Below are 21,330 nucleotides of genomic sequence, written 5' to 3' on the forward strand. Positions count from 1 at the left end.
TGTGTGTGTGTGTGTGTGTGTCAGGCACTAACAGCTCCGGCTCATGAGTTTTTTTCCATCCTACCGTTCTGCTGCTGGTTAAGTTCAGTTTCCTGGAGGTGAAGCAGATGGACATCGCTGTGAAGAACAGGAGAGGAGGAGGAAGAGGTGCTGTCAACATCCAGGTGAATGACAACAACAACAACAACAACAATAATAACAATAACCAGTGTTTTACTGTTAAAATGTAGAAGGTCAGGTTTCAGTCTGATGAAGCAGAATCAAGCTTTCCATGTGATGTCTGATGTCGTCACTTTTGATTGGTGAAAAAAGAAAACAACACAACCCAGGGGGTGTGGCTTCAGCTCATCAGACGCTCTTTATTGTGTATTTTATAAATGATGTCATTCATTGTCGTTCAGCTCCTGATGACCTCGCTAAAGAGACGTTAATCAAACTAACATAGAGACTTTCACGCCATAAAAACATTAATTTTCCAACAGTGACTTGAGTTGATGATGTCATCAAGTTCTGAATAACATGTTTTTATAGAAATAAATATTAAATATCTTGCCTTTGTTTTGTTTTGAAATGTTTCAGAAAGGAGTATTGGAAACAGAACCTCTTTTCTAACCTGTTATTTGTGTGTGTTTATGGATTAACCTCCATCCAGATCCAACCCTCCACCTCTCCTTCCTCCTCCTCCTCCTCGCCGTCAGCATGGGAAGGCTTCTGGAGGAAGGCCAGGCTGCTGCTGCCGTACGTCTGGCCCAAAGGCACTGCGGCGCTGCAGGGACTGGTGCTGCTGTGTGTCGGCCTGCTGCTAGTAGAGAGACTGGTTAATGTTCTGGTGCCTGTTTACTCCAAGAACATCGGTGAGTACACGAAAAAATAAGTAAAATGAAAAGAAAACCTTTCTTTAATGTGTCTGAGTCTTAAAGAGAAGATTGAGTAAATTCTACTGTTTAAACTGCAGCAGGTTGTCCGGCCTACGGGCTGCATTCTACTGTCTGACCGGTAGGTGGCAGTGTGCTCAAATGTTTGGCGCCTCAGATGTTATATTACCAGAGCTGCAGACACAAAATGTGTTGGTTATACAGCATTATAGAGAAGGTTAATGCTCCAACTGTTAAATTTAAATTGTTTTCTATAAATATATGCTCATCCAGACTTTTAACTAATAATTCCAGTTTTAAAAGTGAAAATCAACTTCTGTTCTCATCGACATCTGTCGTGATCGCAATGCGGAACAGATTTTCACAACTGGGTTTAGTATCAGGACTCCACAGAGGATGACTCGACACTGTTCCTGATGGAATAATCCAGGAAGTCTGGATGTTTTTCCTAAAGTTTAAGTAGATTCCAGCATGAATTAAGTTCTAGTCGCCGACGCTGTGGGCCCTAAGAGAGGCTTTTTATTGTAACAATCTAGAAAGTCTTTGTCCTCTTTAGCCCGGAGCAGCAGATATCTATATTTAAATTTTCAAAAAAGAAAAGAGAATAGACAGAATAAAGCGTAGTTGGAATTTGGATTGGAATTTATTCTGACTTCCAGGCACCAGGCCTTGGCAGAGGTACGACCTCCTCTTAGAACCCTTCCTGTTGGTTCATTCTTTTTTTTTTGGTGTTTAAAGTTACACTATTGCCACCTGCTGGATCGGAAAGTAAATAGTTAAAAAAATCTACATTTTTCCTACAGTTTAACATCCAAAAACACTTCAGTGCTGATGCCTTTAAACTAACAGCTGGTGTTACGTCTTTAATGGATGTTAATCCCGGGGATCCCCATCAGACAGAAATGGTTTGGCTCGGTTTAGTAGTTGTTGGACTTGGACAGCTCAGCTCCTGTAGAACGGGTGTGTTTTTTTTGGGGGGGTGTCATCTTTGCCAGGCTCTTTTGTCGCCTGTTTTGCAACTACCCAGCAGTCTCCACTTCACAGGAAGTCAGGATTCGGCTTGTCTTTAGAAAACTGGCCATTTGGCTTTTGGAGCCACATGAAGGTCTGAGCCAGCGCGGCCAGAAAGAAGCCAAGCGCTGCTTTTGTGTGGCGAGGAAGGCGTGGAAGGGGTGTCGGGGTGGGGTGGGGGGGCTCGTTGGTGTGTATGTGAGGGATTCTGGGAGGTCACCCCTCCTGCCAGTCATGCTTAGATGGCATTAGCGGCCTTTTTGGTAGAGTTAACACACCGGTACAAGGAGCGTTTTGTCTCCGGGTCCGACCCCTCCCACTCCAGGACCCGGAGCCAAAGAGCTGAAAGTACCCCCCACTGAAAACACACTGGAACCTTAAAGAATGTACAATACACACATTTCTTCATTCATCTCACTCCATCTTTATATCGTATTTTCTGCCCTCCTTTCTCACCGTGTCCATCTCTCTGTGTGGATCTTCCTCCTCCTCCTCCTCCTCCTCCTCCTCCTCCTCCACTGCTCTATCTGTTCTCTCCATTTCATCCCCATTCCCAGCATTTGTACATAAAGGGTAATGAATGTGAATGAGAGTGTGTGAGGGCAGAGAGAGAGTGTGAATGTGTTCATACTGTGTGTCTGCGTCGGAACAAACACCAAATCTATCAGGAAATACAGAAAATAATAGAAGAAGAGAATGTGTGTCTTTTCCTCTTTACCTGTGTGTGTGTGTGTGTGTGTGTGTGTGTGTGTGTGCGTGTGCGTGTGCGTGTGCGTGTGCGTGTGCGTGTGCGTGTGCGTGTGTGTGTGTGTGTGTGTGTGTGTGTGTGTGTGTGTGTGTGTGTGTGCGTGTGCGTGTGCGTGTGCGTGTGCGTGTGCGGCTTGCAGTGAACGAGCTTTCCGCAGGAGGCGGCTGGACTTCTCTGACGGCGACCGTCTGCGTCTTCACGCTGCTCAAGTTCCTTCAGGGAGGTGGGGCAGGTGAGGAAGACGAGGGTGTTGATGAAGAGGAGGGTGTTGATGAAGGGGAACCTGCAGGTGATGCTCTTCTTCTCCGTCCTCCCTGCAGGTACGTCGGGCTTCATAAGTAACCTCCGTCAGTTCCTGTGGATCAGAGTCCAGCAGTTCACCAGCAGAGGAGTTCAGGTGCCTCATCCACCGCCGTCACCACATTGTGCTTTAGCCGATGTCAATAATAGACCAGGATGAAATAACCCACTGCTGTGATGCTGGTTCTTTCTGACTCCACCCCCTCTCCTCCCAAGGTGCGCTTGTTTTCTCACCTCCACGGCCTGTCGCTGCGCTGGCACCTGGACCGGCGCACCGGAGACGTGCTGAGGAGCATCGACCGAGGCACCGCCTCCATCAACAACCTGCTGAGGTAAGGACGGGAGGAGGCGGAGACGTTTAGCGGTGATCAGTCATCATCAGCGCTGGTTTCCTCCTCCAGCTACATCCTGTTCAGCATCCTGCCCACCGTCTGTGACATCATCATCGCCATCATCTACTTCGTCTCCTACTTCAGCGTCTGGTTTGGACTCATAGTCTTCAGCTGCATGGTCCTCTACCTCAGTGAGTGTGTGTGTCAAAATACGATGGATATTATTCTCACATATTGGGATAAACCGGACCGTACTACGTACCTGCAGCCTGTACCATCCTGATTACGGAGTGGAGGACCAAGTACAGGAGAGAGATGAACAACATGGACAACAAGTCCAAGTCCAGAGCCGTGGATTCGCTGCTGAACTTTGAGACGGTACCATTTCCTGTCCGACATTGTAAGAATAATGAAATAAGAAGAAGAAGAAGAAAGAACATTTCACCTGACGTCTCCCTGCAGGTGAAATACTACAATGCTGAGGATTATGAAGTCCACTGCTTCGAGGAAGCCATTCTGAAATATCAGGTGAGTTCCAATCGGGACGTGTTCCATTTGTGTTTCAGTTCCTCACCTGTGTGGTTCTAATTTTTGGTGATGGTGCGCTGGTTGTGTTTCTATAGCGCTGTGAGTGGAAGAGCTCGGCGTCCCTGGCTCTGCTGAATCAAACCCAGAACGTCATCATCGGGTCGGGTCTGCTGGCTGGATCTCTGCTCTGTGCCCACCTGGTCTCCAAGGGGCAGTTCCAGGTGCGGGGCAGAAGTTTGACCTTGTACTGGTGATTCATTGGTAGACGCATTCCTGATATGCTGAACTTGTTCTCTCAGGTTGGAGACTATGTTCTGTTTGGAACCTATATCATCCAGCTGTACACGCCTCTGAACTGGTTCGGTACCTACTATAGGTAACGTCAACGCACATCTTTTGATCGGACATCTTTTTATTGTCCAATCAGGGGACGGGTGGTTCAAAGAGCCAATTTCTGTGAGCGTCTTAGGATGTTAAAAATTTGTTGATAATGGGCTCAAATCAATATTTCAGTTTGAGGAGGTTTTCATTATTATTGCCAAAACTTGGTTTCATTCAATCCTACAATCCACTGGTTGGTTCCAAATCGTGGCCTGAAGTGGTCTCTATTCCATAATTCAGTTACCATGATGGCGCCATCTGCTGGCAAACGGTACCAAACACAATTAAGCCTGCTTTTTCCTGACTAGTGAATACAGGTAGTCCTCAACTTACGAACATTGACCATTTAGGAAAATTCAGAGATCGAACAAGGACGAGCTTTCATTTCCGACGATTATCCTGTAGTTCCTCTTCCTACCACATCCTCTGTGGGGGCAGCACTGCAACTCCAACACTCGTTTCCCCTTCTTGTTGCTTGATGTTGTCTCTGTGACGCTTAACGGTACATATTGGAACTATAAATACGTAATTTAATATGATTACATGTTTTTATTCTCATTTATTGTACAGTAACACGATATTAATTACTTTTAAAAGTTTTGTAGTGATTTTAAGGGTCCAGTATTTGTGGTGGACGAAGCTTGAAATGACATAAACTAGTTAATTTTTTTCTGTGTATCTTTTAGGCTAATGTGTATCTAGAACACATCGGTCTATAATGACTTATAAACAATTGAGCCTCTTGGAGCCAATTGTGTTCGTATGTTGAGGACCACCTGTACAGTAGTCCTCAACTAGTTGTTCTGATTGTGGTGTCTGATCCAGGCTGATCCAGAGTGCGTTTGTGGACATGGAGAACATGCTGTGTCTGCTGACGGAGCAGGTGGAGGTGAGTCACAACCAGGTGGAGGTGAGTCACAACCAGGTGGAGGTGAGTCACAACCAGGTGGAGGTGAGTCACCAACCACCTTCATCAGGACTCAGTTTTTAATCCTGTCGGCCAAAAAGTTTGACTCCAGTTCTTCCGGAGAGACAAACCAGAACCCTAACCACACTCAAAACCAAATATGAATGTGTTCAATGATAACAGATTTTAATAAAAGATTTTTTAAAAAATGAAAAGGTGTGTTATAAAATATTGATCAGATATAGTTATTGCAAATATGGGTAAACCTCTCCTAATCATCGTCAATCCACTTCAGTCCAATCTGGAAAACAGTCAGAGGTCAGCGGATTAGGAGGTCAACAAGTGTTTGTGTGTGACTTTGTGTCGGGTGTGTGTTCGTACGCATACACAGCGCGTACGTCCGTGTGTTTGTGTGTGTGTGTGTGTGTGTGTGTGCGTCCGCCTTTGTGTGTGTTTCGGTGGGAAAAGGCGTTCGCTTACTGCCTCCTGAAAGCCTCCTGCATTCACACGCCCTTGATATGTTAAACAGCCACATGAATGTCCACAAAGGCATTAGAGCACCTTAAAAAACACACAGGCCCTTTTCTTTAGCTTGGGAAGCTGCTGGCGAGGGGGTGGGGGTGGGGGGGTGAGAAAGCAGGGAGGGTTTGCTATAGCAGATGAAACGTGATGAATACACAAAATTTACGGTTCTGCAAATGTTGGTTAGTGGAAATATGTGGAGATGAGTAGAAGATGAGTGGAGGAAGAAGGAGAAAGTTTCTCTCAGCCTTCCTCTCTTTCCTCCTCCTCCTCCTCTTCCTCTCTTAACAGGAGCCTACAATGAGGGGGAGAACACAGTGATGATGTCATGGTTTCATGATCAATGCATTCAGTCGATCCGAGTTACTGAATATTTACATATTTCGCCTGACATCCCTCTCTTCCTCCTCCTCCTTCTCCTCCTCTTCCTCGCAGGTGAAGGACGCTGAAGATGCTCAGGACTTAGAGCTCACAGCAGGTCAGGTGGACTTTGACAGAGTCTGTTTCAGCTACGTGTCTGGGTGTGTAGCTAACACATTAACTGATCACTAATCATTAATCAATAGTTCCGACATGTGTTCATGAGATTAACAGATGTATGTAATATTAAAGGCTAATATAATCCTCCACTCCTGGTGGAAATGTAAATATGAGTTCAAAAATTTAAAGCAATAATATAATTTAAAAAATGGTATATTGTGGTAAGTATTTTGATGCTTTTATTTTGAAAGCCAGGGAGACGTTTAACCTCCTTGACCCCCTGGTTGCATTTTGATAGTTTTAACAGCATAATGTGATTCGACATGTAAATGAGACGTATTAGAATGTAACTATGGATTAAGTGATGTTTGTTGTTGTTGATATTTATGTTTGTGTGTTTGCAGCACTGAGGTGCTTCAGGATGTGACCTTTACTGTGGAGGCGGGACAGACGGTCGCTCTTGTAAGTGTCTGCTTTTAGTACATCTAACCTCACATCATCAAACTGAAGTGTGTGTGTGTGTGTGTGTGTGTGTGTGTGTGTGTGTGTGTGTGTGTGTGTGTGTGTGTGTGTGTGTGTGTGTGTGTGTGTGTGTGTGTGTGTGTGTGTGTGTGTGTGTGTGTGTACAGGTTGGACCCTCTGGATCAGGCAAAAGTTCAATCTTGCGTCTGTTGTTCAGATTTTACGACCCTCAGGGGGGAAGCATCAGGATAGACGGTCAGGACATTTCTAAGGTACACACACACACACACACACACACACAAACACACACACATACACACACACACGCACACACACACAGCTCTGGGTGATCCAGTCGACTCTTTGTTCTTTATGCTTTTTTATTCTTGCCAGCAATTTCCTCAAGCTCCAAAATTTATTTGCACCTGTTCATGGCGAGTGAATGATGCACAACAGTTGTGAACACATGTGTAATATGTGTGTATCGTGTATAACATGTGTGTGTAACATGTGTGCCAAGAAGACAGGCCTGCATGTGTTCTGGTTTTCACTTTTCTATTTCAAAGGTTCCACATTATGCTTTTTTAATTGTCCAGCTACACTGTACTCGAAATGTGTTGACCCAAACTGATCGGTGGTCCCCAATATCTTTGATTAAATATTGATAAAATCACTCGTAGCGCGCTCGTTCAAGTGGCTTCTTTTGAAGGGGCGCCACGTGAACAAGCGCGCTCCCGTCCGCTTGCACATCGAACTGAGACCAGCCGGTTAACATCGCAGAGGATTTGTGGAGAAAAGCACAGTGTTTACAAAAGGAAATAGAAATCAGTGGAGAAGACAACAGATGATTTATTAAATTTTAACTATTGATCAGTTGCAGTTTCCCATAGTGAACACTGGAGGGCAGTGTTCACACAGGATTCAGTCGACATGTTTAAAGTTGATGTTTATATTGGGACGCTTTTAGGAAAGGAAAAGGAGACTTTATTTAGGATGAAGCTTATATAAATTAAAGTTATAATATTCATTTTACCATTGTTCTACTCTACTGAACGTCGGAGTTAACGTGAACGTCACACACCTCCGACAGGGCTGCATGGAATTTCCTGGATCTGGATCTTGACACATTCCACCTCAAAATCAATTTTCCGAGCGTTTTCATATTGTGACATAAGATCCTGTTGTTGTGCCCGCAGTGCTGTTAAACGTTTTATTTCAGGCACATGGTGACGTTTAGGGAATTATCTTATAATATCTGCACAGACATTATCAGCATCAAGCGTGAACCAGTCGTTCCAGACTTTGACTAAAGTTCTTCTGTTGCTCCAGTAACAAGATGCAGGCCGACGCTGTCGTCAACTGTGACCCTGAAGGTTCGTTCCCCTGCCCTCTGAAACGTGAGCTTCTGAGCTAGTGGCCGCAAACACATTCATGTTTTTGCGATATCTAATTGCATCATTTTAACTATATCCTATTAATTTATAATTAATTTATAATCGATTGTCACACAAACCAATCAATAGTCCGGAAGACGCCGCGTTCGTATCAATATCACAGCAGCCTGGCCTAGCTTAGCATATAACCACTGGCTTGTGGGAACTGTCTCTTCTTTCTGAGGTCAAAGGTCAAAGTTCACCACAAAGTTAGCACCCGTTTTTCCTTCAGGCTTTTTTTTCTTATTGATTTCCTCATCTGACTTTATCCATAACATCATCATCCTTTCACCATCCATTCACCCGTCCGTCCGTCTGTCCGTCCGTCCGTCCCTGTGATTCATGCCTATACAGGTATTTCCTTATTTTTCTATCTTCCACTTCCCATCGTTTTCCTGTCTTTTCCTCACACACTTTACTTCCACTTTCACTCTCTCTCTCTCTCTCTCTCTCTCCCTCTCTCTCCCTCTCTCCCTCTCTCCCTCTCTCTTTCCGTCACACACAGAAACACACACACACACACACACACACACAGCTGGGCTGAGTGAGCGCCAGTCATCGTGTGAATAAATCATAGTAAAAGGTTGTTGAATAATGCAGCAGGAGTCCAGACGCCAGATGTGTGTGTGTGTGTGTGTGTGTGTGTGTGTGTGTGTTTGCACGTGATTACTTGTGATTTATTACAGTTATAGTTAAAGTAAGTCTGTTTATGTTTTGCCGAAGGTCTTCATAAAAAACAAACAGCCCTGACACACACACACACACACACACACACACACACACACACACACACACACACACACACACACACACACACACACACACCTGTTTTAATGATACAAAGCTGATCATTTCTAATTAGTTGTTTGATCTGCACACATGTTCGCCGGCAGGAAGTTGTAACGCTGCGCTGCTTCCTGTCGATCGTGTCAGGCAGCATCTGGAGGCTCCCATAAACGTACACAACTGTTTTCTGCTTCATCTGCCGCCTCGCATTGTTGTGTTTTCATCACCACAAGCTGTTCGTCAGTTTGTAGAGGCCCAGATCCAGGACCGACCCAAGCCTGTAATCTGGTCCCGGTGCGATATCACATTCAGGGCAAAAAGTTATTGTTAGGAAATTAATTTAGAAATTACAGAATCCTTTGATTTCATATGTTATGAAGAAAAATTGAAATAAATTAAGCTGCCAGATCATCCAAAGAGGGTCAGTCCAAAATTAAAAGATCCTAATTTTACCAAACAAAAAAATTAAATGGAATGAAAATTGTTTTTATTTTTGTTTTGTTTTTTTACTTATTTTATTTTATTTTATTTCGTTTAATTTTATTTTATTTTATTTTATTAAACAAAACCAGACTGGAGGTCAAAAAAAAAGACAAACAAAATTAAATTCTACAGTAAAAAAACCAAACCTAAATCACCTTGGCCAATTTAAAACAGACATCCTGACACCGAACCTGGCAAGCGGTGAGGAATCGTCTATTTTCTGATACGTGATCTGAGACTGCATTTGATAGAACCAGGAGTCTTTAAAAAATTATTTAAGACAGGAAACTGACGCCACGATGCCCCAGGAGATTAATGTTCATTCACAGAACTCATAAAAATATCTTTTAGTCCTGAAGTGGCTCATCCATTGGAACTGTGAGGATGAGAACGCTCCATAAAACTGAGAAATTTAAGTTAGTGGTCGTTCCTCGTCTTCCTCAGTGGAGAACATGAAAGAAGGATCCGTAAAGGGAAGTTGGATCAGATGGTCGTAAAGACTCACCTTTGTCACAGAAAGACGGAGATGACCGGGTTTTATGCCCCATCTGCTCCACACGCCGCCTCTTGTCACACCATTAAAATCTGTTATGCTTTTCATGTTGTGCTCCATAAATACCTTCTCAAAGTGTCGCTCTCGGATGATTGGTTCGCGTGTTTTAGCCACGGCGAGGCGTTTTGATTCGCTTTCGCTTTTGGCATCTTTTAAAGGACATTCTGGGATGATACAATCCTCTTGTAGAAAGTGATTAGCTTACCTTAGCTTAGCTTAACTTAGCTTCATACATGTGGCAGCCACATGCCCTGAGTCAGAGTCGGCTCGTTTGTGTCCAACAAGTTTTTTTTCTTTCATTGATCTTGGGGAGTATTAACGGATCAGGTTTCAGGTGTCGTTCTTGCATCTGTTAGCACGAGCTAGCACCTTAAAGGAATAAGCAAGTTGTGACTTGTTTGTATTTTGTAAAGTACCAAATATATTCCACCCAATCGGTCGAGGCGAGTTTGGGTTCCGGCCGGAGTTTCTTCCTCAATGGGGGATTTTTTTTTCCACTGCTGTTGGTTAAGCTTGCTCTGGAGGGTTTTTTGGGTTTTTCATTCTTTAAAAGTGCTTCAGAATGTTTGTTGATGTGATTGAGTGCCCCCCAAATAAAAGTTGTTTGATAGACTGACAATATAAAAATGACAAAAGATGTTCTGGCATGATTTCAAGGATGAAACTGGACGCGTTTCAGCACCAGGAGAGTTCGGAGCTGCCACCCCTGTTGAGCGTATTTGATAAAAGCTAATTATATAAAAATATTTTCCTCAACAGATGTTTCCATAAAAACTCTCTTTTAGTCATCCCTTTTTTCCCCTTTTCCCACTCCATCCTCTCTCTCTCTCTCTAACATTTGGTTCGGAGATTTGTCATTCTATCTGGAACAGATGTTGCTCTGATCAGATGTGGAATATAAACGGGAGCGAGTAACAAAAATAAAACACAGATAGATGGATAAACCTGTCGACTTAAAGCTGCGATAAAACCTGGAGGTGCAAATTAAATAAAGTATGAAAATAAAGAACACAATGAAATAAATCAGGAAAGAAGGAACAGGAAATCCTGGTGAGATGTTTGCTGTTTGTGACCCGGGGCAGCATGCATTATCTAGTATAGGAGGAATTAACATGCAACATTTATGTGGATATATGCCCAGGACTCCATGCTGCAAGGGTCGAGTCCCAGCCGAGTCCCAGTCCAGGTCAGCAAGATGTAGCTTAGCTCAGAGGCTAATGCTTCTGTTCATTTCTGTCTAAGGTGCGCCAGTCTTCTCTGAGGTCGTTCATCGGCGTCGTTCCCCAGGATACGGTTCTGTTCAACGACACGATCGGCAACAACATCCGCTACAGTCGAGTCGCCGCTAGCAACCAGGAGGTGGAGAGAGCAGCCGCGGCCGCCGACATCCACGCCAGGATCCTGGAGCTACCTCAGGGTCAGGCCGGGGTGTGTGGACGCCAGACTCCAGGTGCGGAACTGGGATCCTAAGGGAAGTGGCGGAGGTGATGAGCGGTCGTTTCCTTCCAGGGTATGACACGGAGGTGGGGGAGCGAGGCCTGAAGCTCAGCGGTGGGGAGAAGCAACGGGTGGCAATGGCTCGGACCATCCTGAAGGAACCTCGGATCATTCTGCTAGATGAGGTGAGGCTAGCGTGCTAAACCCTGTCCATCCTGCCTCGTAGTCCAACAAAGACTCGTCTACGAGACGCATACGAGCATCTGAAATGCAAACAACTTAAAAAACAAACTTTCCCCTCCTTCTAAATCCCAATTTGCCCCCCAGGCCACCTCTGCCCTGGACACCCAGACAGAGAGGAACATTCAAGCTTCGCTGGCCGAAGTCTGTGCCAAACGGACCACCATCGTGGTCGCTCACAGGTGATACCCCCCACCCCCCGAGATGTTTGTCATTTATCTGTTGGCTTCCTTCGTATGTTCACATCCAGGAAATACCCACCTATGATTTGGACCAGAGGCGATCCAGACGATAGTCCGTCATGACGGTTGCAGCGGTTGTAGAAAGGACAAACAAAGAGATGAAAGGAAAAAGGGGATGAAGGTGAAGGGAAACCAGGATTAGAGCCGACACAAAGGGGAGGACTGGGGGGGATTAACGGGAAAGCTGATTGGACGAGATGAGATGATGCTCGATGACAGGTCAACAAAGGTAGAAGAAACAGACGTCTGGTTCTTCATCCGTCTGAGCGACGTGGAGAAAGACTTGAAAGGCCGACGGGTAGATCAGCGGATTACTTTCTCCTGTTCCATCACTAATGTTATTGAAACATGACAGAAGATTGAATCGATCCAAGGCATGATGGGTAATTTATTTATTATTTACTATTATTATTCCTTATTTAACACCAGATGGAGTCCGGCAGCAGGATCAGGGCTGCCGGACTCCATCGGACTCCAATCCATTGAATTAATCATAAAAATAAAACACAGGTTCTGACTGTAATCCCTCTCTAATCTCATTCATCCAATCTTCTGAACATGGTGGTGAACGCTGGAAGTACGGGGCATTGAACGCCTCACCTGTGGCTCAGGTGTAGAGGGCAGCGATCCAATAATTTTAAGCGCCTGGATGGATTTTTACCATGGCCAAGATTAGAAATGACCGACCCGACGCGATAGGAAGCAGATCTGAGGTCGGATTTGGATTTGAGTCTCTTTAGATTATTTGAAACCAAATTGTCGAATATTTTTATCATTTGCTGTTTTGTAGATTCTGAATTCCAAAGATCTCATCTTTGTGTTGACATGCCGGTTTCTATGCTGAGGCATAGTCTACGCTTTCTGAGGGGGGGGTTGGGGGTTTCTACCTTTGACCGAGGTTTTCTATCAAATATTGAAGGTGAGCGTCCAAAGATAGCCATGAAAGCTCTGCTGAGGCTTCAGGGGACGTTCAGCGCAACGGTGAGACGAGCTCCTCGAGGACGGGGGTCAGCATCCTCCCCCTCGTTTCAGAACCCCTCCGCTTTCAGGCGTTTGTCTTACAACAAGTCATTTTTTAAAGAAAGACGTGTATCGATAGACGGCTGCGACCCGTTCGTCCCGATCGTCCACCGGGGGGCGCCGACGAGCCCGAAGGCCGCGTACCACTTAGATCGCTGAGCTCTGATCAGACTCTAGTCGTAAACATCGACGTAAATAATTTACGGACGAGTTCATGCAGAGTTCTCCGACCAGAAGGGACACACTCAGCTGTGTGTGAGTGTGTGTGAGTGTGAGTGTGTGTCTGTGTATGTGTGTGTGTGTCTGTGTGTGTGTGTATGTGTGTGTGTTTGATCACATGTATGAACAGGTAACGGTTCACTGATAGGACATCCCATCTCCTTCTCGCTCCTTCTCCACCTTCCACCGCCGCTGGAATCGTTCCCCCTCTGATCCCGTTCCGTGTCACGTTGCAGGTTGTCCACCGTCGTTGGCGCCGACTACATCCTGGTCCTTCAGGACGGACGGATCGCCGAGAGAGGACGGTAAAGGAACGCCGCTCCGAGTGTGTTTCTGTTCGTTGCCCATAAATCTTCAGCTGTCTTCCTCAGTACCGGAGGCAGTGTGACACACACACACACACACACACACACACACGCATACACACGGAACTGCCAGTTAACTACTGATGCGTACAATCCTTTGATATGGGAGCCGTGTTTGGAGACTTCCTGTGTCGCGGCAGACGGCAGTAAGCGATATCCCATCACTCACAAAGACGGAAACATTCTGCAGAACGTCAGGAACGGAGCGACGGCGGGTTCTTAGAACTCACCTGAGAAAAAGGGAGACGGTCAGGTGTGTGTTTAATCGTCCCTGCAGGCGTTTGTGAGGAACACCGTCCAGGAAACCAACAACACATCCGTCTTTTGATCGGCGCTGTGATGTAAACACCAAACCGAGCCGTTTAACCTCCGGTGTCAGAATACACACTCATCAGGAAGAGGCCTCACCGCGTCCTCGGGCTATCGCTCTCCTGCGCTCTTTTACGAGGACGGCGTCCACGCTAAAGATGGCGAATTCCCATGAGGCCGTTCACACATGATCACAACATGTGTGTGAATCTACAAACGGCCAGCGGCGCGGCGGGACGCAGGAAAAGGAGGAAATCAGTCCAAAAAATTAGTCATGTTTGACGGTCGGACCTCTGCAGCCTCTGGCTGAGCTGTAGTGCAAGTTGCATTGTGGGAAATGTGTTTTTTTGACAAAGAATACCATGCAGAATGCTTCTGATAGTATTTGTTATCAGCGGTGTGACGTAAAACATTACTTTTCTTACTTTCCGTTCAAACTTCATCTCCTCCTCCTCGTTATTTCCCTTCCTGTTCTCCTCTACTTCCTCTTCCTCCTCTTCATCCTCTCCTCTTCCTCTCTGTGCTCTTTTTCTGACCTTCCGTCTGCGAGTCCAGACGGTAACAGGCTTGTGGTTTTATTAATTCATAGTAAAGTTGGTTAAAGGAGAGCTCGGCTCTATTTTTAAAGCAGTGACCCACATTCCCCCAGCTTTCCTTTCTAATTTTCTTTTTCCAAAAATTACTTTAAATTTTTCTGTCGGCGGATATAAAAGAAAAAGAATGGAATCGGAATTATTGACTTGTTTTTTCCTCAGGCATGAAGAGCTGCTGGTCCTGGGGGGTCTGTACTCGACTATGTGGACAAAACAGCAGCAAAACCTGGAACCACGGGAGAACAACCGGACGCCGACGCCGCCTGACGTTTGTGACATCACGGCGTGAATCTCCAAAGGGTTTACAGTTTGATTCGTTTATTATTTAAAGTCTGCAGCAGAATAAGAAGCAGGCGGCGCCGGGGTGTCATCAGAAACCGAGGCGATTGTGTTACCGAGTCTGTTTTTGTAAAAACATCCTGGATGGGCTGAAAACGCCAGGGTCAAAGGTCACTGTTTGGAGTATCAGCAGCCTGAGGGCCTGAAACAGGAAGACGGATGGAGACGGGGGGGCATGTTTCAGCCGGAGTCGCGGCTCGTTGGCAATAAAAGGATGAGGAAACAGCAACCGTGTCGCCGCTTTTTACCTGAAACGCGAAACGCGAAGCTGTTGCTATGGCAACCCCAACTCAACCAACCAAGACGGACGCTTTTTAAAAAATGGGGAGATACATTAGAATAAGTCACGTATGATGGATGTGTCGGGGGGGTGTTGGATGGATGTGTTATTATGGGATGGGTTCTAGTCCCAACAGACGACTCGTCTCACAGCACTGGTTTCTAAAATGACTTTATTGACTAGACTCTGTGGTTTCGCTTCATGCATCTACAAACATATGTGCTAAATGACATTTCACACTCTGTACAGTCGGAACACACACTCTGAACACACACTCTGAACACACACTCTGAACACACACTCTGAACACACACTCTGAACACACACTCTGAACACACACAGGTCGACTCGTTGGACACGGTTCTGGTCCGAACACATCTGGAAGAATTTAACTGTCTGTAATTGACAAATTTCTAATGTAGAACGAATCGACGGCGGGCGGTGGGGGGTGGGGGGTGGGTGGGGGTTCATCACACGTCGAAAAGACAGGAAGTAACACGGACGTCACAAACACCAACAGCAGAGGACAGTTTGGATGCTGTTACCGTGACAATGGACTCACACCATGCAACCAAAAACCCATCTGAGAAAATGATACACAATCCCACATGAAAAGACACACACACGTACACACACACACACGTACACACACACACACACACGTACACACACACACAAGCCTTAGTGCTTCATATCTTAATTGTGATCGTTGCCGTGTCGTTTCTGTAACTCGTCTCCTCCTCGTTTCCTCGTCTCCTCTCCTAAATAAATTCTCGTTTTGTGTCATCGGTTGTTGGTTCAACGCCCCCCCCCCTGTTGGTTTTGAACCTCCTAATTGTGAGCTACCAAGTGGACGTTTGATTCGAGGAGCAAGACAGAGAGACGGAGACATGGAAGAAAAGAAGATCACTGGGAGACGAGCGACGGAAGGATGGAGGAGAAGAAATGGAGACAGCTGATTGGCCGCACAGACAACTGACCCCGGCTTAAGATAGCTCTGCTATCTGAGAGCGCTTGTCCTCTTGCTGAACTCACAAACACACACACTCCACACACACACACGGCAGCTCGTCTCAGTGAGACGAGCTGCCGTCGCCATGGTAACAGAGCAAGCACACTAACACGGAGGTCACCGCGCACGCCGGCAGACGCGTGATGCTTGGGCGTGGTCGGTGCGTCTGCGTAACGGGAAGACAGGAAGTCTCTCTCAGTTGGACTTCCTGTGTTTCTGGTGCCACAGCGCCGTCGGGAGGTTCTGGCAGCCCTGGAACTCGCGCCGCATCTCGCCGTCTGTCAGGGGCGGGGTAACGTTACAGGGGGCGCCTGCCAGTGTCACGTTCAAGAGGCCGGCCCATGGCTCCAGGAGGCGGGACATGTCGTTCCCCTGATGACATCATGGGTGAAAGAGGAAATGAAAAGCTTTTCAGGAAGTAAACAGGAAGTGAATGAGGTGACGTACCTTAACCAGGTGATCCAGCAGACAGGTGGCGGATCCAATGTGGGACCAGCTGCTGTCCTCCCAGCCCTGGTTGGACCTCTGGAGGTTGTGGGTCTGGCTCTGGATCAGAACCACGTTGAGGTGTTTCTGGGAGCCATGCAACCGCTTGTACAGAACGCCGCTGTAGCTCTGATCCACGAATAGCAGGACGCGCGTCGCCTTGCAGCCGGCCAGGTCGGCCAGCAGCTCGTTGACCGAGTAGCGCTCCTTCAGATCGGCCTGGAAAGAGACAAACGCAGCAGGAGTTTAAGGGTCACCTCACAAGTCGTTTGCGTGTTTACAATGTCAGGTTCCCGCGGTGGCGTTGGTCTTACGATGCCGTTCAGGTTGGCGTCCCACAGCAGCATGGTGCCGTCGTTGCGCGTCGGCGAGTTCAGGTAGAGAACCAGCGTGTCGGCGCAGTGCTGCTTCCTGCAGACGTACGACACGTGGTTACGGATCGCTGCCTTCTCCATGGCGGAGTGGACTCCCTCCACGTCCTCTGTGGAGACGAGGAGACGGGAGGTTAGAGGAGTTATGGACGGGGTCACCCAATTGGGTCAAACAGCAACAAGAAAACCAGAGCGACGATTGGGCGATTGGGCGTACCTGGAAGCTGTCCGCTGCCGGCGAAGAAGGTCTTGATGTGGTCTTTATGGAAGCCGTTGTTCTGCAACATTTTATAGAACTGCTGAAGATTCTGAACGTGACGCTGGAACGTCATCTGCTGCTGCCAGCCGCCTGCAGGGCGAGAGAACAGAACCGTTAGCGTTACAGGTCGCCAACTGCTCGCCATCGTAAATCCCAACTGTAGAACCCAAAGCATTCTTCATAGATACAGAAACAACGTCGTACCTGAGATGAGCACGGCGTGGTCGCAGGTCTGGTACAGTCGGCAGGACAGGTGGGTGGCTAACGGCTGCTGATGGCAGCGCCGGGTGTTTTTATTCAGCTCGCAGCTGGAGACGGGCAAACTGGGCGAACCCATCGCCAGAGGCTGGGGGCACTTTGCGAACTCCGCATGTTCTGTTTGGAGCAAATTCGTTCAAACGTATGAGCGTAAAAGACGATTTCCAGGTGCTACCGGCGAAAGCAACGTCTGAAGAGTCCGGTATGTGCCACATGAGCCGTACGGGTTTAAATTCTTAACAATTAAAGGATGTTTAATCAATACTTTGGTGGTTTTAGATTGAGGTTTCTCTATGTTTCCGTAACAGGGAGTTTTTTCCCCAACGTTTTTCTTGCCAGGGTCTGGACTGCAAGGTTCTGCAGGTTTGGACGGTCTTGGCATAACATGAAAATAACTGTGCATCTCATGCAAGCGAGTCTCCAACCAGGAACAGAATGCAACGCAACCGAAAACTCAGGTGGATACGCGTTAGCAAGAGTAATTGGCACCACAGATTCTCATTCATCCAGGTCATGGTAATCGTGGCGGCGGCGTTGTTTCAGTCTGCTTTTAAGGTGCAACCTTAAAGACTCCTATCGTATTTACGACCTCAGTTAAGTAGAGTTTAAATATCTGTACTTCCTACCAGTCAGGTGGAACCGAAGAAGCCTTTTGGATGAAGAGTCTTTTAATCCTTAAAGAACTTTTAAATATGGAACCATCTCCAGAATCAAATTTTGGACCTACCGACACATCTGAGCCTCTGAGTCCGGCTGCCGTCCCCGACTCTGACCACCAGAGGGAGGAAGTGGACTTCGCAGAGCCCCCCGGCCGCCCTCTCCAGCAAACGGCTACCACCGCCAGTGGTGATGATACCGCCACGCAGCCGTGTGTGACCGTTACCCATGAGCCTCTCTGCTCCGGTTTGGCGACGCTTTAACTGGTTCTGGCAACGACCTTTTAAGGCCAGAGTCAAACACTCCTCACCTGAAGACCCAAAGAAAATGTTTGAGCTGCCCAATGGATTTGTCTCAATGGCAACAACTTGGGCATAAAATACATAAAGACAAAAGATTTAAATGTCATTTGTGGCTAAAAGAAAAAGGAAATGTTTAATCTATGCATCTGTTTTCAATCCTTATCATTTTCAGGGGAGCTAGAGATGGCGAACACCACGGACTTTCTTTCCCTCCTCCCTCTTTTCTTGCCTCCTCTACCCTTGAGGTTAAATGAGGTCTAAAGAAAGTTTTGCTCTAAAAGACTTTGGTCCAAAACCTTCTATGGGGGCCCAGCATGGGGCCCGGGCAGCGCGGGGAGTGTGTATGAATAATTGACCGGTGTGTGTTCTTGTAACACCGAGTCAAATCCACCTCGACATCCGGTCCTCACCTCCCTCACAGCAGGAGGTCAACAACTTGCACTTTCAGACATGCCTCTTTGACACGACTTGCGGCGACCTCAGCAGAATACATTAACTTCCTGTCCCTTTGGAGCTTTTCTGCCGGAGTAGAGCACTTTGGAAACTCTAAAAAGTGGAGCTTTTTAGAAACTGATGTTGAATTTGTTGACCCTTTTATAAATATTACAGAGATACCTTCACTTCGCCTTTAGTGCCAGAAACAGACTTTTTCTCTAATGCAGCATCGATTCTCACTTTCTTTTATTCTTCTATAAATGTTAGAGCTTAACAACCACAGACTTTGTTTCCGACTCACCCAGGTAAATCCCGTCCAGGTGGGAGCATCGCTTCTTCGTCACATTCAGATCCACGTAGAACAGGACCACCGGGTGCCCGAAGTTCTCCCCGGGGCTCGGATCCAGCACCAGAACGGCATCGTGGGCAGTGGAGCCCGGGAAGGGCTGCTGGAGTCGGTGGTGACCATCCCCTCCGTTCAGCATCCGACCGGCGCTGAAGCTTCCCCGTGGTTTGGAGCTCAACATCCCGACGGAGGAGTCTGGAAGGATGGCCAGGACTTTATCCGAGTTACCTGGAGAGGTTGGAGGACGGAGTCCAGTTGGTGATGCGTGGACTGGACCATCACAAAGACACCAAGGACTTATGGGTAAGAGGCCTCCCTGGAACCTGGAGGAACCTGGAGAACCTGGGATTCAAACCCAGAACCTTCTTGCTGTGAGACAACAGAACTTATTGGGTTTGCTCCCAGTCTTTGAAGATTTGGGGAATCTTAATTAAAATTAATTATAGGATGTTTCTGTCCAGGCCACATGTGGAAATCTATTTATTTTTCTAATCAAGCCAGGATTATGTATTTAACATCAAACTCACATCTGAAAATAAATTGTTTGCATCCGGATCTAATTCTATTCTAATTCTATACTTTCTGAACCGGTTTAAGAAATAAGAGTCTAGAAAGAGATTAATTACAGGAAGAGAAACAGATTTGAGTATTTATTCCAAATACTCACATCTAAATTAATTTCTCCACCTGTGAACTAGTGGGAATTAGTTTCAATAAGATCAGACGTCAAATTTACTTTGTGACGTCATTGACGCCTGTAATGACGGATGATTTATCATTAATAATAATTATTATTACTGAAGGAACAATTAAAAACAAATATATTCCTTTTTTTTTAAAGTGACTTGTACATTTTTTAACACTTAAACCAATTTCCTCTGGGTTCGTTCCATTTATTGACACATTGTTGTTGTTTTTTAACTCTTTGCGTGCTGTGACACCACCAGACCTTCCTGTCGGTGTCAACTGCCCCTGAACACCCCCCCCCCCTACCTGCGGCGGTCCGTGGATCCGACACGTAAACGGCCACGGCGGCCAGCGGCAGGTGGGCGAGCCGCCGGCACTCCGCCTCGGAGAGCGCCGACAGGCGGAGACAGCGGTCCAGCTGGTCCCACTGCAGAGACTGGAGGGCCGAGCGCACCCACCGCTCCAACCGGGCCGGGGCCGCGCCTCCTCCCTGGGGGGTCGCCGCCGCGACGGGGAAGAGGAAAAGGAGGAGGAAGAGTCTCATTGTCACACCTTCTCGTTTGTCGTCCTTTTATTTTATTTAATGCTTTCTATTCTTTATTCTTCCTCCTTCTTGGTTATTCCGTTTTCTTCCTCCACACCTCTTCTAATCTGGTTTAGTCTTGGTTCTCTCTTCCTCTCCTTTCTTCCTTTATTCCCTTCTTTTTTCCTCTGACTCACTCCTTCAGTTTTTCCTGTTTCTTCAGCACTTTTTTTTTTGTTTCTCTTCACTTCTTTTCCAGAATCATTTACTAAAAAATCTCTCAATCCTGAAGGGTGAAAATAAAACAAATCTTCTTAACTGTTATTCCTTTTTCCTTTTCAATTCTCCTTTGTCTTCCTTGAAAAACTTGAAAAATCTGGATTACAACATTTTTGATAATTCCTGCTGTTACTTGATCTTTATTTTCATCTTTGGATCTCCTTTTATCTCCTCCCTTTGCTTCCCGGTGGATGCACCAGTCACCAACATCCTCTTCTGTTCTCAAAAGAAAACTCCTTTCTCCTCTTGAGTCACTTTTCTCCTTTTATTCCTCTTTTCTTCCAAATCTAACACAGGATTCAGTTGATCCAAAAATCCCAAATGGTGCAAAGTCAGACTTCCGTGCTTGCTGTCCTCTTTTTCTCTTTATTCCTCTTTCAGGGAGTTTATTCCACCTGCACAGCTTCAGGCTCTGTGTCGGTTTGGAGTCTGATGGATCATCCTGGAATGAAACTCAGGTCTGGAAGGATGAATCCTGTTTCTCCTTCTGCTTCGTCCAGTTTGTCCTGCAGACTCTTTACTCTCAGTGACACTCAATCCAATCACTGCTCAGCTCTCTCTCTCTCTCTCTCTCTCTCTCTCTCTCTCTCTCTCTCTCTCTCTCTCTCTCTCTCTCTCTCTCTCTCTCTCTCTCTCATTGGGAAAGCGGTGGAGTGGACGGAGGAGAGAAGGAATAAGAAGAGTATATGGAAATGAAGAAAATGGGAGGAAGGAATGGAAATAAAGAATGAAAAACAGAGGGATAGGGGAAAAAGAGGTATGGAGGAAATGAGGAAGGACAGGAACTAAAATAAATGGGGGGAGGGGGTGAACAGCAGAGATGAAGCGAGAAAAAGATCGGCAGGAAAGAAGTTTGACGGGCAGGATTAG

The 21,330-nt window shown here is 46.4% G+C and overlaps 2 protein-coding genes across 3 annotated transcripts; one reads left to right on the top strand and one right to left on the bottom strand.

Annotated features, from left to right (window-relative positions):
* The first annotated feature begins 33 nt into the window (after positions 1-33).
* Positions 34-15,076, top strand: abcb6b (ATP binding cassette subfamily B member 6 (LAN blood group) b). 2 transcript variants are annotated; one of them, XM_068330278.1, is made up of 19 exons: positions 34-164; positions 653-854; positions 2,774-2,866; positions 2,955-3,031; positions 3,151-3,266; positions 3,336-3,457; positions 3,535-3,644; positions 3,729-3,794; positions 3,890-4,015; positions 4,094-4,170; positions 5,001-5,064; positions 6,040-6,125; positions 6,489-6,546; positions 6,714-6,818; positions 11,044-11,218; positions 11,311-11,423; positions 11,566-11,660; positions 13,196-13,264; positions 14,389-15,076. In XM_068330278.1, the coding sequence occupies exons 1-19, from the start codon at positions 108-110 to the stop codon at positions 14,513-14,515; spliced, it is 1,938 nt and encodes a 645-aa protein (XP_068186379.1). In that variant the 5' UTR covers positions 34-107; the 3' UTR covers positions 14,516-15,076. The 2 variants fall into 2 exon arrangements, 1 of the variants encoding a protein (XP_068186379.1); XR_011037754.1 differs by lacking the exons at positions 13,196-13,264; positions 14,389-15,076 and having other exon boundaries at positions 11,044-11,229.
* Positions 15,077-15,268: 192 nt separating this feature from the next.
* On the bottom strand, positions 15,269-20,973 carry si:ch211-67e16.11 (uncharacterized). Its single transcript, XM_068330277.1, has 8 exons — positions 19,965-20,973; positions 18,927-19,199; positions 17,959-18,198; positions 17,178-17,348; positions 16,932-17,063; positions 16,658-16,824; positions 16,305-16,562; positions 15,269-16,229 (listed from the first exon to the last, which is right to left on the bottom strand). Exons 1-8 carry the CDS (start codon positions 20,200-20,202, stop codon positions 16,053-16,055), a joined length of 1,656 nt encoding a protein of 551 aa, XP_068186378.1. The 5' UTR covers positions 20,203-20,973; the 3' UTR covers positions 15,269-16,052.
* Positions 20,974-21,330: the final 357 nt, after the last annotated feature.

Source organism: Antennarius striatus, chromosome 12 (genome assembly GCF_040054535.1).
Source record: "Antennarius striatus isolate MH-2024 chromosome 12, ASM4005453v1, whole genome shotgun sequence".
NCBI lineage: Eukaryota > Metazoa > Chordata > Actinopteri > Lophiiformes > Antennariidae > Antennarius > Antennarius striatus.